At 34.8% G+C, this 17,963-nt stretch overlaps 1 protein-coding gene across 1 annotated transcript in view; it reads left to right on the top strand.

Moving 5' to 3' along the window:
• The window catches only part of LOC106880958 (serine/threonine-protein phosphatase 6 catalytic subunit), a 35,413-nt gene extending 17,802 nt beyond the window's left edge, over positions 1–17,611 (top strand). Inside the window, exons 2-10 of the mRNA XM_052971363.1 lie at positions 794–889; positions 3,343–3,408; positions 7,245–7,312; positions 8,545–8,618; positions 9,155–9,234; positions 11,158–11,277; positions 12,333–12,422; positions 14,608–14,665; positions 17,257–17,611. Coding sequence (XP_052827323.1) covers positions 794–889; positions 3,343–3,408; positions 7,245–7,312; positions 8,545–8,618; positions 9,155–9,234; positions 11,158–11,277; positions 12,333–12,422; positions 14,608–14,665; positions 17,257–17,447 — 843 coding nt within the window. The 3' untranslated portion in view covers positions 17,448–17,611. The remainder of the gene's footprint in view (positions 1–793; positions 890–3,342; positions 3,409–7,244; positions 7,313–8,544; positions 8,619–9,154; positions 9,235–11,157; positions 11,278–12,332; positions 12,423–14,607; positions 14,666–17,256) is intronic.
• The last annotated feature ends 352 nt before the right edge of the window (positions 17,612–17,963 follow it).

Here is a 17,963-nt window from a genome sequence, read left to right as displayed (position 1 = left end):
AAAAGAGATAATGTTAAAACTTAGGTAAATAAGTTATTTTTTAGTAAACGTAACTAGTCCAGGAACTTTTTGATACCACGTAGAGGTTCTCTCATTGGCTCATATTAATGAATGATGTTGTATGTGATTAAGTTACTGTCACTACTCTTTCTTTTTTTTTTTTTTTTTGCTTTCATACTTTATCACAATTTTGACTTGTCACTGTCATCAATCACTTTAATTATTTTGTTCTTTTAATGAAAGACCTTATCTTTTGTTTTCAGGAAAGCACTGGAGTTGTATCTTCAGTGCTTTGCTGCTAAACACAGAGACAACTTCAGCTAGATACTCAAAATGTTTATTTCTTGTCTATATTTCTACAATCCTGTTACACCTCTTGTGCATTCATGTGGTCTCTCAACCTGTTAAAAATAGCAGCCAAATCTCCTTCAACTCCCCCTACTCCATCTTTAGAAAGTAACACCAGATTCATGACCGAGGAATGGATGGGATGGTCATGGCTGAAAGGCTTTGGGTCATAAATCTACTGGACCAGAGCCATCATGGGGCTAAACAATATTTCACCCTGTAAAAAAGAAATTCTGCTTGTATGTTTTAAATTTGTTTGACCTTAACAACATTTTCCCCAGTTAAATTTCTTTAACTTCTAGCTTAATATTTAACTAAATATATTTTTCTTTGCTGATTGATAAAAAAAGACTCAAACATTAATAATTTGGAGTAGTCTTTATTTGAATTCTAAGTAAGACAGATCTTTAATCATCTATTGAATTTTTTATGTCTTTCATTATAGAAACTATGTGAACTAGTATGTGAACTTTTACTGGAAGAATCCAATGTACAGCCAGTGTCAACACCAGTTATTGTATGTGGAGATATTCATGGACAGGTAAGTGTACTATTCCACTTGTGCTTTCTATATATTGAATATCCCAATAATTCAAGTTGACTATTAACATTTAGTAAATGCTGACCTTGGGTAATTACTCTATTCTGTTCTTAGAAGTTGTATCAACATTACTCCTTTACTCCTTTTCTTGTTTCAGTCATTTGACTGTGGCCATGCTGGAGCACCGCCTTTAGTCGAGCAAATCGACCCCAGGACTTATTCTTTGGAAGCCTACTACTTATTCTATCAGTCTTTTGTGCCGAACCGCTAAGTTACGGGGGACGTAAACACACCAGCATTGGTTGTCAAGCGATGTTGGGACACACACACACCCACACAAACATATATACACACACACACACACATATATACGATGGGCTTCTTTCAGTTTCCGTCTACCAGATCCACTCACAAGGTTTTGGTCAGCCCGAGGCTATAGTAGAAGACATTTGCCCAAGAAGCCACGCAGTGGGACTGAACCCGGAACCATGTGGTTGGTAAGCAAGCTACTTACCACACAGCCACTCCTACGCATATGAAACCATAGGCCATAAAAACAATGGAAATTTCTTCTCCGTTGGCACAGGCATGGCTGTGTGGTTAAGAAGCTCTCTTTGCAACCACATGTTTTCAGGTTCAGTACTATTGCAAGGCACCTTGGGCAAGTATCTTCTACTATAGCCTCAAGCTGACTAATGCCTTGTGAGTGAAATTGGTAGATACAATGTGTTTCTCCCTTCACCCACTTGACAACTAGTGTTGGTTTATTTATGTCCCTCTTAGTGTTTTGGCAAAAGTGACCAATAAAATAAGTACCAGACTTTTTAAAACACAAGTACTGGGGATCAATTAGTTTGATTAAAAGCCATTCAAAGTGGTTCCCTAGCATTGCTGCAATCCAATGGTTAGAACAAGTAAAAGATCAATGATAAAGATAATGCTCTTGTAATTATAAGTGAAAAGAGTTCTAATCACTGTCAGAAGAATTTAGTATTTTTTAAGTTGGGCATCTGTGTCTGTCCATATTTCCAAATAAATAGCAGATCTCCTTTGATGAAAAATGATTTAAATCCAGGGGTTTTTCATCAGTCATATGATAATGGTAATAACGTTGATGACGATTTCTTCTGTGTTTGAGATTATTTTTATAATTATAATGATTGGCATAGGATCTGTCCATACTCAATTACTCCACTCCCTCCTTCCACCATCTCCATCACTCTCTGACTCCCATTTAAAACACTTGGATAATGCAAGAGTATATCAAGCTTGTTCATATCCAGTACACTCAACCATTGCTCTTCTTTATTGCTAGCCACTGATTTCTCTTGCTATTATCCATATCTATGATTATTTATCACTTGCATCCTCTCTTAGCAGTAAACATGTACCTACCACCACTCTCTCTCTCTGATACTGTTTTTCTATTCATTCTTTCGTATTGTCTCTTCCAGAGTTGAGAGAACCCTTTAGTTTTCTCCAGTCACATACATAAGTTTCTCTAGTGTTGGTGCCATGATAAAATGCACTAAGTGCATTCTGTAATTGATTGATATTAGAATGTGCACCCAGCCATGGAAACCAAGCTAAAATTGAATGTACTAGAGAAATGGGGTCCTCTAACCCATCCAAGAGGGCAGTAATTCTGAACAAGAACTGACTTGGTTTGTGACAACCAGCCCATGTCAGTATGGGAAGTGGACATAAAATGATAATGGTGATGGTTTCTAACTTAGGCACAAAGCTTCACTTTCTGGAAGAGGGATATAGTTGGTTCAGTCATCATCATCATCATCATCATCATTGTTTAACGTCCGTTTTCCACGCTAACATGGGTTAAACGGTTTGACTGAGATCTAGAAAGCCAGCAGCTACACCAGGCTGCAATCTAATCAAGCAATGTTTCTACAGCTGGATGCCCTTCCTAATGTCAACCACTCCAAGAGAATAGTGGGTGCTTTTTACATGCCACCGGCACAGGATCTACTCAAGTGGGCCTGGCATTGATCGTGTTCAGATAGTGCATTTTACGTGCAACTGGCACAGGAGCCAGTCGGGTGAACCTGGCATTGATCACGTTCGGGTGGTGCTTTTTATGTGTCACCAGCACAGGAGCCAGTCAGTGGAGACTGGTACTCATTTTATTGGCACCATCATAGTTTCTTTCTTACCCCTTTAGTCCCCACCATTCTCAGAGACTCTGCAAAGCTTCATGGGTGCCATCTGATCTCCTCTGACCAAACTACAAATGTTCTTCTATTAAAATATCTTCAGTATACATTGAAGTTTTTGTATACATAATTGCCAATATATTTAATTATTTTGGTTTTAATTCATTTTTAGTAATAGAAAATATTAAAATTTTTTTTTTTTTTTTTTTGCATTAACTCTATTTCCATATTTGGAAGATTTTTGTTTCTTACCACTACTCTATATTTTCTGTTTTTTTCTAGTTTTATGATTTAATGGCCCTTTTCCGTACTGGTGGTGAAATGCCAGATAAACATTATGTATTTATGGTAAGTATTTAAAGTTTATTCCACTTCACAACAATCTTCTTGGCATAAAACGTTTACAAGCTAAATATGTTATATAGGCACAGGTATAGTTGCATGGTTAAGAAGTTTACTTCATGATCACATGGTTCTAAGTTCAATCACTGTTATATGCAGAGCTGGTGTCTTCTATCATAGCCTTGTGTTGACCAATATTTTGTGAATGAAATTTGGTACAGAAATTGCACAGAAGTTTGCTGCATGCATGTATGTGTGTGTGTGTGTGTGTGTGTGTGAGAGAGTAAATGTGTCTAAGTTTATGCTGTTCAGAATAAATATCCTTTGTCTTACAACTTAGCTGTTTGATAGAGAACTGACTGAATTAAGTACTGGAGTTGACAGGACCAGTTAAAACCTTGAAAACAGTGCTCTAGTATGGCCACAGTCCAGTGAATGAAACCAGTAAAAGAATATTAAATTCTTACGTTTACTCATTACACTCATCATCATCATCATCATCATCATCATCATCATCATTATTCTAATGTCCACTTTTCCATGCTGGCATGGGTCACAATGAATTCATTGTGGCAGATTTTCTGTAGCTGGCTGCTTTCCTTGTCACCAACACTCATCTGTCCCCAAGCAAAGTAATATCTCCCAAGGTCAGACATGTTTTTCACAGAAGATTTGAAATATACGTTCTTTTACAATGATCACACAATGTCAAAACTAGTAAGATTCCCATATACATACACTCATGCACGTACATGATAAGTTTCCTTCAGTTTCCATCTGCCAAATCTACTCACAAATTTCCGATGGTGCCACATAGTAGGACTGAACCTGAAACACACAGTTGGGAAGCAAGCTTCTTAACCACACAACCATACCTATATGTTGGAAATAACTTCCTTCATATCAGATCTTTTAACATCTCTGTCATTATTGACGGCCTTCACCTCTATTCTTCCTTCCACTACAAGCTTACTGGCTCCAATTTCTGTTTTGACAATTCCTGTTCTCATCTCTCATTCATCAAATTCACTATTCCTTTATTTCAATTTCTTCAACTTTGCCAGTTATACAACACTAATTCAGACATAAACTCCAAATCTGGAGAGATGAGGTACTTTTCTTGAATTGTATTTACCCTCAATCAGTTGTGAATATCACACTCTACCAGACCCAATCCATTGGTCTTTCCTCCATGTGCACACTTATAGATTGGACCCCATTCATCTTTTTTACATCTATCATTGAATGCACACTTCTCCATAACTTCCAATGACCAATTTCCATGTAAAGCATGTTCTTGGTTGCCAGAGTGATTAATAAATTACTGGTCTGTTAATAATGGTTTGTTTCCATGCTATAGTGTACTGCACATTACATTTATAGATTTTCTGTGAACATTATGAACACACATATGTAAATACCTTGTCATTATGCACAATATCTTCACAAATTTGTTATGTTGTGAATTCATTAACTGCTGAATATCTTCAACTTCCATAGGGAAATTACTTATAAAGTCTCTATTATTAAGGGCTTTCATCAAACTAGTTTGTTTTTGACTCTCTGCTTCTTACATAGTTTTTATATATATATAGTGACTTAGTTATTGGTTCATGCCATCTGTCTTTAGTGTTCCAAAACCTAATCAACAATATACGTAAAAGGATTTTGAATCTGTTCTGTAGTAAAGAGTTCTTTGATAGAGCAACCCTTAGCTATGAGGTTGTACAAGAAGTGAGTAGACTCAAAGATAAAGTTAGGTACATACTTTTGGAAAAAAAAAAGCCATGATATCATTTGGTTTCCACTCCTTAATCTGTAAATGTTAAATCATAATAAAAGTCTGCCTAAGAAGCTCTTTCTCACTAACCATAGATGCAGGAACTATTCAACCAATATAAGTTTATTCCATAAATTTACAACTACTGAAGTCTGTTACTAATATAGAAACAATGGTACATTCCCACAGAACATATCCTGCAATACAGAAACCAGAGGTTAAATCAATGGGCCCAACCCTTGCAACCTCTAAACTGCTTTATTAGTATGACGGAAGGAACATTCAAGAAAAGATTTCACAATCACTCCTCTTCTTTCAGGAACATAGATAATTGAAATCTAATAAGGCTCTCAAGTTAGATTTGATTTTTAGAAGTTAAAATTGCAAGCTAAAATTTATTTAAATGGTGGCTAAAAGATGTGATCTCTGCATTTTAGAGAAAAGACTGGATATATTTTAAATGCTTTGTTTGAACACAGTAAATATAAACAAACTATTAAGTTCATATGGGTGTTAGTGGTGGGTTCATGGATGAAGAACTTTTGAATATGTATTTCCCTTTTCTTTCTTTTTCTTCCTTTGATACACTTATTCCTTTTTTTTATTGTATTGGAACTTTCTTATTAAACTGAACCATATGCAATCGTTATCTTCATTAGGACACATTTAGAATTAACTGCAAGTCAACAGGTTCAAATTATTGAAGGATAAAACACCTTAGTTTTTTTTTTTACCAGTTATTTCCCCTCGACCAAAGAATCATGGACTTAGGAAAATGAAAAAAAAATTTACCCAAAGTACTCAGAAATATATAAAAGAAGTAAAGAGAACTTCTTTTTTGTGCTCAAAACATAGTTGAGTGATGAAAAAAGTGATAAGATGTTGACCTATATCTGATGATACATGTTCCACCCATATGAACACTTACAAACTAAAAGTAACAGTGGTTTTATAATTGCAAACAAAAAGAAAAAAACTTTATGCTCATTATACTCACAATTAACTTTATACATACTTAACTCCTTTGCTCCTTGTGGAGCTAAGGCCATCAACGACTTTTTTTTTCTGCTGTTGTTGACTCTGAGCTGTTTTTTTTCCTGCTTCTCTCTGGTTGAATCCTTTTGGATTTCACTACACCAAATCATATATATCTCTAAGGGAAGGCCTTCCTCTCCTCGGTTTTATTAGTTTGAGATTGTCGTTAATGTGCCTGTAACTTTATTTTTCCTAGGTAGGAATGTTGGCCATATGTAAACTTACTTTTAGCTCTGGGAAGAGGTAATCCATAATAGTTTGGCCTGTATCTTTTGACCTGTCCACCATGGCAGGTCTTACCTGGAGCATGCATAGCTCTTAGGGTCATCAAGGCACACAGGCCACCACACTGTAGCAAGGACTGGTCCTTGTGGTCATAATTAACTTTACACTCATATCTTAAAGTGAAGAGTGCACTTTATTAACATCATATTTCAGTTTTCAGATGATACAGTTTACTCTTTTTTGGGAAGGGCTCAGTCCCAAGCATCTAGAAATTTTTCTCTTACAAATATATAAACTTTAAAAAAACCACCACAAGTTTTTTTGGTTTCTGTTTTGTTACCTATATTAAATTTATATTGACAATCAGGAGTGGCTGTGTGGTAAGAAGCTTGCTTCCCAACAACATGGCTCCAGGTTCAGTCCCACTGCATGACACCTTGGGCAAGTATTTTCTACTATAGCCTCAGGCCAACCAAAGCCTTGTGAGTGGATTTGCTTGATAGAAATTGAAGGACGCCTGTTGTAAGTGTGTGTGTGTGTGTGTATTTGTGTGTCTGTGTTTGTCCCCCTACCATCACTTAACAACCAATGTTGATGTGTTTACATCCCCGTAACTTAGTGGTTTGGTAAACGAGGCTGGTAGAATATGTACTAGGCTTACAATGAAGTCCTAGGGTCGATTTGTTCAACTAGGGGTGGTGCTCCAGCTTGGCCACAGTCAAATGACTGAAACAAGTAAAAGAATAAGAGAATGAATGCAATAAATAATTTATTTTTTAAACAATTAACTGATATTTTCCAGGGAGATTTTGTGGACCGAGGATACTACAGTCTGGAGACATTCACATTGTTATTAACTTTAAAAGCCAAGTAAGTTAATTTTATTTCTCATTGGTCTGTTGTCTTTGTTGGTTTAGTAGGAAACTAGTCAAATAAATAGATTTTGTGACTTTGAAAATGAGTGTGAAGTTATGTTTTGTTTTCTACATTATTTCCTAGTTTAATTGCATTAAACTTTGTGAGTCCAAATGTTATCCATATTATCTTTGCTTATATAGAAATTGCAAGGATCAAGTATTGATGAGAGAGAAAAATATTTTGGGCCAGGGTTGTGGGAATAAGAAATTTGTTGGTCTCAATCATCTCAATCAAGAGTTGCTTTACTCTTGAACATAAAAATCTGGTTAATGTTTTAACTCTAAACATTATCTTATAGCAATCAAAATAACGTCACTAATTCTACTTAAGCTCTCCTTAATCTAGTAGGAATGGCACATATATAGGAACTGTTGCTTCTCTTCAAATAATCAAATGTAAAAGAAGGAAAGTATCTTAATTGTTAACATGAAATCAAAGTTAGCTTTATCAAAAGAAATTGGAGCAGTGAGTTCAAACTCCGCTTTAAAATGTTATCAATACTAATGAATATTTTTAGGTGCATTGTAACTTTTTTTTTAATGAAGAATTTTGGAATTTATAATATAAAGAGTCTTAATTACTTGTTGAGGTTGAAGCAGCTTTTCTTGATCTTCTCAGTTGCAATGTTTTAATAGTACCACTGCTACAGAAATATGTTCATTCATAGATATTTCATTTTTAAGCAACAACTATTTTTCTTTTTTTACTGTAGCAACTGAAACAACTTTGCTTTGAAATGTTTCAGTATTTCTAAAATCAGATGAAAAAAATATTTGACCTAATCCTTTGCTCATTTGATTTATGACCAAAATTATTTCTACTTTCAATAGTTGTTAATCCCTCCTTCTCATCAACATCATCTTAATCATCATCACCACCACCACCACTACTGCACCCTCCTTGTTGTTGTCGTCGTCCATGTCTTTTGTTTTTTATGCTGGCATGAGTTGATTGGGTCTGCTCCAACACTGTCTTATGTTCCCTCCATTTCCTAATGCACATAACAACTGAGAGAATTGTTAATCCTTGTTGTAGTATGTGTCACATTTTTTATTAAAATTTCTTTTTATCATGCCACTGGCATTAAGAGGTTTAATATTCAGACTGGTGTTGGTATATATATATTCTTTTTGTTAGCATTTTACTTCAAAATTGATAAATAATTGTTCAATTTTTTCCTTTAGGTGGCCTGATAAAATTGTTTTACTCAGGGGAAACCATGAAAGTAGACAAATTACACAAATCTATGGATTTTATGGTAAGTTCTCTAACTGTCCAGTATTAAAGGAATTAACTATTTTTACTTGTACAGAATAAAGTTGTCATCTGTTCATATTGCTGTGAAATACATTTGCATTCAATATACTTAAGCATAATTAACATGTTTTATATTTTACACAATCTTCTCTGCTTTGGAATTGGTTAATCCCTTTACTGCAGAAATCAAATATCTCCACTCAAAATGTCATTACCTTAAATTGCAAAAAGCACTTTTATATAGCAATCTACTTTGTTATGTTTGACACTATATTCTGTTGAGACATGTCAAGTTTATTGAGGTAATGTGACGTGCAGAAAATCTTTTTTTTTTTTATTAGATATTTACCATCAGTATTGGGATAACCATGAAATTTAATTTTGCAGATAAAGGGTTAAAAGGAATGAAGAAAATATAATTTCATTCTAATTTTGTTAATCCTTGTTGTTTGATATTTTACTAAGATTGGATTATTATTGTTTTTTTTTTAATATTTTTTTTGTTTTCTTCTCTATTTCCTAAATTCTTACTTTCAGATGAGTGTCAAACAAAATATGGCAATGCCAATGCATGGCGATATTGTTGTAAAGTCTTTGATCTTCTGACAATTGCTGCTGTAAGTACTTCAGCATATTTCTTGTATAAACAGTTTGTTGCTAGCTTCAACAAAGGATTTAATGACTAAGCCATTAAAAAAATATATATTGTATTTGACAGCATTAACGATCCACTTTTTCCTCAAAACATGAAAATATCTCAAAAAAATCATCTCACATTCTATATGTAAAGTTAGGCCTTGCATAAGCTTTAATGTACTAAAACTGCTTAAATTAGCCTGTGTCTGATATTCTGTGCATTTTTATGTCATCAAATATGGCATCCACTTACTAGTAACTAACCACTAGATCTATAGTGCTAACTATATTTTAGATTTTTAGCTTTAGTAACAGCTTTTGTGTCATAATTATAGGTAGAATAAGTTACATGTTAGATCAACTGCATTTTTACAGCTGGATGTCATTTCTACTACTAACCATTCAACTGTGAAGTAGGCAGTAGAGCTTGTATTTTCATTTAGTTAAGCAAACAAAAGTACATAACTTGCTCATGGACACAAAATATTAACTGTAAACTGAACTTCTAACTTTTTATGTGATTAGTTGTCGCACAGCTTAACCTTACACATATTGTGCAGTGATTTAGTATACATAGATACTGTGTGCCATTTTATAACTAATATTCTGCAAGATGCTGCTATCTTATGAGAATTCATCCTATATTCATTTTGTTTCATTTATTTTTACATTTGTTTCCATGCTAGCACGAGCCTGGCAAATATAATTAGTAAAATGTCATCAGCCTTTCTTGCTGCTAATCCTTGTCTGTTTTTCAAGTAAGGAATACATTAATGCACACGTTTTTAAAGGTACAAAGGCTACATAAAAACTGTTGACATGGGAAATGACAGCAATATCACTGCCCATATCATAGCTGAGTGATTTTCTGAGATGGGCAAATGTAAGTGCATGTGTGTGTGCGCACACATACACTTATGTTTATAACTGCTGGCACTTCACATCTCTCCAGTTGGTATTGAGTGCTGTTTTGACCTTCTTATCTGGTCTTACATACTCTATACACACATACATCATCATACATACATTCATACAGAGTAACATAGGCTTGGCCATTTGCTAAGAAGTTTGCTCTGTTGCCAAGTGGTTTATAGGTTCACTCCCACAGTGTGACACCTTGGGCAGATCTCTATTACATCCCATGCAAAACCAATACTGTTTACTTGGTACCAGCACAGGTAATTTTATGTGGCAGCAACATAGGTGCTTTTATGTGGCACCAGCACTGAGCTCTTGCAAGCAAAAACCACTTCCCCTGGGAGTTGGGCATTAACAATTCTGCTGTGGAGGATGGAGCTTCTTGAGTACAGCAAGGCACCAGATACTTCAGCCCTTTGTCATCTCCTCTATAAGGCTCAGTGTCCCATGATCAGCCTTCAGTACTTTGTCCTGTGTCTTTCTGGGTCTCTCTCTTCCACAATTTCCATACATTTTAAGTGATTGACATTTCTTTTTGCAGCTATCTACGTAGTTTTGTCTACAAAGCTAACTTACAGTTTTACATCCCTCACTAGCTGAGCCAAATCTGGAAAAAAATCTCTGATTGGTCTTTTAACCTGCTGAAATAGAAATCAAATATCCCTCACAACTCGCTCTACTGTTTAAAAAAAAATGAATGTTTTTCAATGTAGTTTTACATACATTATGTTTGGAAAATGTTGGAACACCTTTTGCTAAACATTAATTTAACTCTCAATTATCCTAACAGTTTTAGCTAAATCAAAACTCCAAAAATGAAATCTTTAATAAGCATAAAAAATATTAAACAAATATTATATCTTATTTATATTTATTTGATTGATAATATTGTAGCTGACTGATAATTATATTACTATATTGATTACTTCAATACGGTTGTTTTTATTTATATATTTTCTATATTTTTTTCTCTTCTGATTTCATAGATTATTGATGAATGTATCTTGTGTGTACATGGAGGATTATCTCCTGATATCAAAACCATTGATCAGATCCGGACAATTGACAGAAATCAAGAAATTCCACACAAGGGAGCCTTTTGTGATATCCTTTTAGGAATTATCAATCTTTTAGCTAATTGTAATTTCTGAATAGCTTGATGTGTATTATTTAGCAACCTCTGTATTATAAGTTACCAAAGCAGTGAAATGAGTTGATTGGGCATGGCTGTTCGAACACTGGCGATTTGGTATGACTGACTGGACATTCATACTTTTTGGCACTGGAGACTTTGGTACTTCCTCTTTGATCTTTTCTTTCTGGCAGGTGTTGACTTACAAAGGTTTAAGAGGAACATTGGTGGAATTACTCTCACCTGTCTAGGAAGGCTATGACGTTGGGCACTGTCCCTTCCTCTCAACCCAGCAATTAATAAATAAATTATTTAATTACTTATGGTATTGTATCTAGTCGAGTACAGCTCCAGTTATCTGAGGCTACTAGATTTGATGTATATATAAACAGAATGGCTACTTGTTTCTCTAGGATTCATCAAATGATGTTGATATCTTTGATGAGACCTCATGAAGGGTAGGAAATTGATTGTGGTGAAATAAGTTAAATAGCGCAAGTGTGGTTGTATGGTAAGAAGCTTGCTTCTCGACCACATGGTTCTGGGCAAGTGTCTTCTACTATAGCCTCAGGCTGACCAAAGCATTTGAGTGGATTTTGTAGATGGAAACGGAAAGAAGCTTGTCGTAGATGAGATTGGAGCCTGGTGCAGCCATCTAGTTTGCCAGTCCTCAGTCAAATTGTCCAACCCATGCTAGCATGGAAAGTGGATGTTAAACTATGATGATGATGATGATATATATATATATATATATATTTGTGTGTGTCTGTGTTTGCCCCCCCCCCCTACCATCACTTGACAACTGATGTCAGTGTTTATGTTCCCATAACTTAGTGGTTCAGCAAAAGAGAACAACAGATTAAGTACTAGGCTTATGAAAGTGTTGATTTCTTCAACTAAAACCCTTTAGGGCAGTGCTCTAGCATGGCCGCAGTCAAATGACTGAAACGTGTAAAGGAATATGTAGGTTTACATATATTGTAAAGTATTCTCTCTTGACAATTTTTTTTTCTTTAACTGTATTCAAATCTTGTTTGGTCTGATCCTGAAGATGTGGAAAGTTGGACAATTAGTCCACGTGGTGCTGGTTGGTTATTTGGAGCAATGGTTACTAACGAGGTAAATACATTTTTGTATCTTAAGAATAATCTTGTTGTTGTACATTCTAAATTTAATTTTTATACTGTGCTAATGTTTTTTTTATCCCCATGTTAACTTAACCAAGATGGCCTAAGACCTAAGGTGTTCAGGATATGACCATTTTCTTTCTCTCTCTTTTCAGTCCTCTTGTATCTTAGGCTTCCTTATCCAGTGTCCCTTTTAAAGATATTCATTATTTAGGAAGATTTAGCTATTATTTCTAGCAGGTTGAGCAACTATGTAGAACTCTTATGAGTAAACTGTAGCCTGTGGGACTTTCTGACACCTAATGACTCCTAAAGAAAAATTTCCATGAATTTTTTTAATAGGGCAGTCTGCCTGATGACGATCCATGTCTCATGCAGCCTGCTTCTTGGAAAAGGTTACCCATGCCTGATGTAGAAGATTCCTTGTTGGTTTTGCTGTGTTCATATTCTTGAAAAAATTGGCCAGACTTTTGATTTCTTTTCCTCCTTCATAATTTCAATGATTCATGCTGGAAAACAAAAGGAATTCAGTTATACAACAATAATTATTGGAAGTGTGAGTTACTGTTACTTGCAATATATGGCTTTTAGATTTGACTTGTTAAAATTTTGCTTTTATTGCTGGAAAATAACTGGTAAACTTACTGCAAATTAGTCGATGCATTTTTAAATTACAGAAAAATAACCCCCTCTAAAACAACAAAAATAATGGTTTGAGCATTGTCAGATTTATTAGAGAGATGGGAATTTACGAATGCTGTTGTTTTTATTTTTATCTTTAAGTCAGGAGGGAGGAGTTGCCCATGACATTTTACAGGGCCTTTGAGATAGATGGAAAGGTGGGAGGAAGGTATCTTCAAAATGCCTGCAACAAAATGAACTCTGTTAAAACACTCCAGGTACCAGGTGATGGTGTTAACCAGGCAGTGAATTAAGTCTACCTCCCAAGTAGGTTGTAGGGGGATTTCAATTCAGAATGCAAAGAGCTGGAACAAATACCACAAGATCTCTAGTTTAATGTTCTTACCATTTCAGAGTTAATAAAATAAATACCAATTGAGCACTGGTGGGGTCAATGTAACTCCCCACCACCACTCCGAAATTGTTGGCCTTATACCAAAGTTTGAAACCAGTGTTCTTGCAGTTCTACCAATTAATTACCATGGATTAGTATTTTTTATTTTATTGAACCCCAAAAGGTTGAAAGGCAAAGTTAACCTCAGCAGAATTTGAACTTGAATGCAAAGATTTAGAATAAATGCCATGCAGCATTCTCTATGCTGTGTTAAAGACTGCTGAATCACCACCTGTTGTTTACACCCAGATCAATCCTAACCAATCAACCCTGACCAAATAGATCTAAGATCAAAGGCATATTGGCCATGGGTCATCTTTTGTTTTTAGAGATGTACATGACTGCATTACCTCATGTTCTTTCCTTAATCAAGAGGGTAGAGAGTAATTTAAGAGAAATTTGTCTGCCATTTCTAGTAGATGGAGTGACAAATAGAAGCTCTCTTATTGGTTTCTGAATGTCTGAGATTCAGATATTTCTCAAAAGTACATTAGAAAGTGAATTGAAATGATTGCAAGTAGGAATTTATGATTCCACCAATTTCACTGTCATTTCTCCTGATTACAAGAAGATCTTTACTACACCAAGCCATGTTGGTTGCAAGCATGGCTGTTTGGTTAAAATGTTTGTTTCACAAGTATATGGTTTTGGGTCGGATACTACTTCACAGAACCTAAGGCAAGTGTCTTCTGACATAGCCTTAGAATCATCCAAGCCTTATGATTGAAATTGGTTTGATAGAAATGGTGCTGAAGTTTGTCAGATGGACTGCTGCTGTTCTTGTGGTTAATTAAATTCATGACTTTTTTTTAGTACCACCACCATGCTCTTGGGTGCTATTCTAATCCACTCTGTAAAAGCACTTAGCTAGGTGTCTTGTCTGTGGAAGACTAATTACCTTGGTGCAGTATGTAGTTACTATTTCATACTATGAACTTCCCATAAGTCCTACTTTCTTCCCTTTTCTCCTTCCAGTCTTGGAGACTTTGGAAATGATCATCAGAGCTACCCTTCCTCCTCTGACTAAGTTGTAACTATTATTTCTGTTCTTTCGTTTAATTTTTGTCATTGATTTTTCTCAACATTTTTTTTTCCCTTTTAGTTTGTTCATATCAATAATTTAAAATTAATATGTCGGGCTCATCAATTAGTACATGAAGGTAAGTCTTAAGCTTTATAAAATGTTTTTTGAAGTGTGTTACATAAATATTAAAAGAATTTCATTTTGAGAAAGAATAATCTACAAAATAAAGCAACTTTAATGTTGTTGCTGTAGTGCTATAAAGACAATAGAACTTTGTTCATCTGTTTTCTGTTTCAAGTCACAGCTGGGGATTTTCAAGTACACAATCTCTTAGTTCAGTGGCACTGATGAACTTTTTATGCTCTGCTAGAATAAGAAATTTTTATACAATTCTTACAGAGAGATTCTTGTTTTCTTCACTTCAGAGACTAGGGTTGATAAAATATATTATAAGTAGTTCATTAAATAAAATCTGTTTAAGTCAGCTTGTTTAGATGTTAAGTTACATATTAGGATCTTTTTGATACATCTGATTCACACTACATTATCTGTTGTAGGGCTCTCAAATATTTTTTAACTACTTATTATCTAGTAATAAATTGTGGATCCCTTCACTGATTTCCTATAGATTTCTTGCTATAGTTGTTTAACCCTGACCAAGCAGACCCTTTTTTGTTTAGGCAAACTGTATGTAGTACTATATTATCAAATATATTGATTTTATTTTTAAAGATTGTAGGATGTTATTTGTGGAAAATTTAGCTGCTATTTCTAACAAGTTGAGTGACCACACAGAAGCACCTCAGAATGTTGTTTGATTATGTGATGATAGCTCCAGAGAACCTTTCAGCATTGGTCATTATAACTAAATGTATATTGCAAAACAATCCATATATAACCAGACCATGTTAGTCTTGAATTTTAATTTCTGTAAGATTGCTGCAGTAGGCATATGGTGGAGTGAGACTATTTTGACAAGGATGATAACGACATTTTGCTCCAGATTAGCAGGCTTATAATCCAAAACACTCAGCTTTGACCATTTTGTAATTTTGCATATCACTGTCCCATGTATACTTTTTTTTAAGACAATAAGGTATGATTTGAAAGGCTTTGTGAGCTGAAGGATTGATTTTGAATAAAGTAGGTGTGCCAGTGGCATGTAAAAAGCACCTTTCAAGCATTGGGCCTCACAGAGGCAAAGTGGCTGAGCTCCTTTTGAATGTTGGGCCTCACAGAGACAATGATTGAGACCTTTGGCATTACATCGTGCTTGAGAAGAAATCCCACCAAGCCGAGCAAAATCACAGTTGTGGCTGATGCCAGTGTCATGCAAATGGCACCCGTGCTGGTGGCACGTAAAAGTACCCATTACACTCTCGGAGTGGTTGGTGTTAGGAAGGGCATCCAGCCATAGAAACTATGCCAAATCAGACTGGAGTCTGGTACAGCCTTCCAGCTTGCCAGCATGGACAACGGATGTTAAATGATGATGATGATTAATAATATTTCATTGTCAGTTTATTATTGAAAGATATGTTGAAATATATATGTATGATAAGTGAAGCACTTGGAAGGAAGATAAAGTATGAAATTGAAAGAGTAGTGAGAAGTTGTGTTGTCAACAAATTAATTTAAGATCTAGCATGTTGATCTGATTAAGGACTAAGTAGTGAGCAGTGGTGAAGGCTTTGAGAAACCAGAAGTTTCTAATGTAAACATTTAGACAAAGACTGAATTTAGTTAAGTAGTTAGGTAAATTATTTTACCCATTGTCAAATTACAATTTTTAACTGACTTTTGTTCAAACTATTTGATATGGTTATGTATCCTCAAACACAAAGCTGCATTGATTAGAATCGAACTCATCCTAGCTAAGTGAAAAAAAAAGGAGATCAGCTGTAAAGAAATTAAGAAAGAAAAAAAAAAAGCAGATAAATATATTTACTTCATAAATCTGTTCATTGCTAATTCTAAATAAAGATATTGTTTTTTTTTTGTATTTGGTTTTCCAGATATTTGGTTTACTAGTTGACTAATAATAACATAGTGGAATAGAACTAGTGTGTGTGTGTGTGTTTGTTATTGGTACAATGATTCTCCTGATGGACTACAAAAACAATATTGTTTTCTTTTTAAAACAGTTGTTGTCATGATTTATTGTACACCTTGCAGCATGTTGATGACACTACAACAAAAGTCATCCTGATTAAGCTCAAGTTCTCCCATTGGATGAATCCATAGCATTACTTTGTTTTCACTCTCTCATAGTGTTTTCTTGGCAGAGATATTCGGGTGGTTTGCCATTGCCTTCCCCAACTGGTCTGCAAGGGGCTCAGCCACCCTTTGACAGACCCTTGATTTTAGTCCCTCCAAGTGTCCAGACACCCTTCTCACAAGAGTAGCAAGCTACTCAAGTGGGGGGGTGGGGTGGCTGTTTTAGTTGCTGACTGCTTAACCATGGAACAATTAGTACTGGATTACATGGTACCTGTAGCAAGTCACATCAGTCTGTGATGAGAACCCTGAGCTGACACATTTCTAAAACAGTACTCTTATTAAAAAGAAAATGAATTGGAATTCTGGTGCTCTTTAACAATTTTTAATTCTTTGAATTCATCTTCCATTTAGTTTTGTTTCAAATTGATCCTGTTTCTATTTCAAGTTTACTTTATTTTCAAGATGTCTTATATATATTTGTTTTTTTTTTTACATTTCTTTCCTCAGGTTACCGGTACATGTTTGATGAGAAATTGGTGACTGTCTGGTCTGCTCCAAATTATTGCTACCGATGTGGCAATGTGGCGGCAGTGCTATCATTTACAGACTGCAATAACAAGGAAGCCATGTTGTTTGATGCTGTCCCAGACAACGAGAGAGTCATCCCTACTCGATCAACTACCCCCTATTTTCTCTGACAAATTTTTCATGAATGTGTAAATAAATGTATACTTCCTCACTTTCCCCATTGATCTTTAATCAGGTGATGAGGATGATGAAGATGATGATGATATATTTGAAATTTTAAAAAAAATGGAAAGACACCCATTCCTCACAATTTTTTTTTTTTTTTAGTGAAAAAGACAAAGGAAACTCTTAAATAATTTTAAATAATTAAAAGAATGGAATGTTTATATTTTATCAAACATTCGAAAAGATAAGAAAAATGTTAGGCTAATTCTCTTTAAATACCCTACCTTGTATGTTCTGCATTTCTCATGCTCCTTTCATAAAAGTTTTAATTTGTTATCTCTTTCTGTAAAAAAAGAAGAAAAATGGCAAAAAAAACAAACAAACAATGAAAAGTGAAAAAGTTCAGCTGTAAAAGGAAGGGACTCTATGAGTTTCTTTCTACTTTTCCTGCCTTGGCATCATTATATACAACATATGCCGAAAAGTGACAATACTGTATATTACTTGCATAGATATACATA

Source organism: Octopus bimaculoides, chromosome 1, assembly GCF_001194135.2.
Source record: "Octopus bimaculoides isolate UCB-OBI-ISO-001 chromosome 1, ASM119413v2, whole genome shotgun sequence".
In the NCBI taxonomy this organism is placed as follows: domain Eukaryota; kingdom Metazoa; phylum Mollusca; class Cephalopoda; order Octopoda; family Octopodidae; genus Octopus; species Octopus bimaculoides.
Note: the sequence above shows the minus strand (reverse complement) of the source record. Positions and strands in the feature narration are given on the sequence as shown.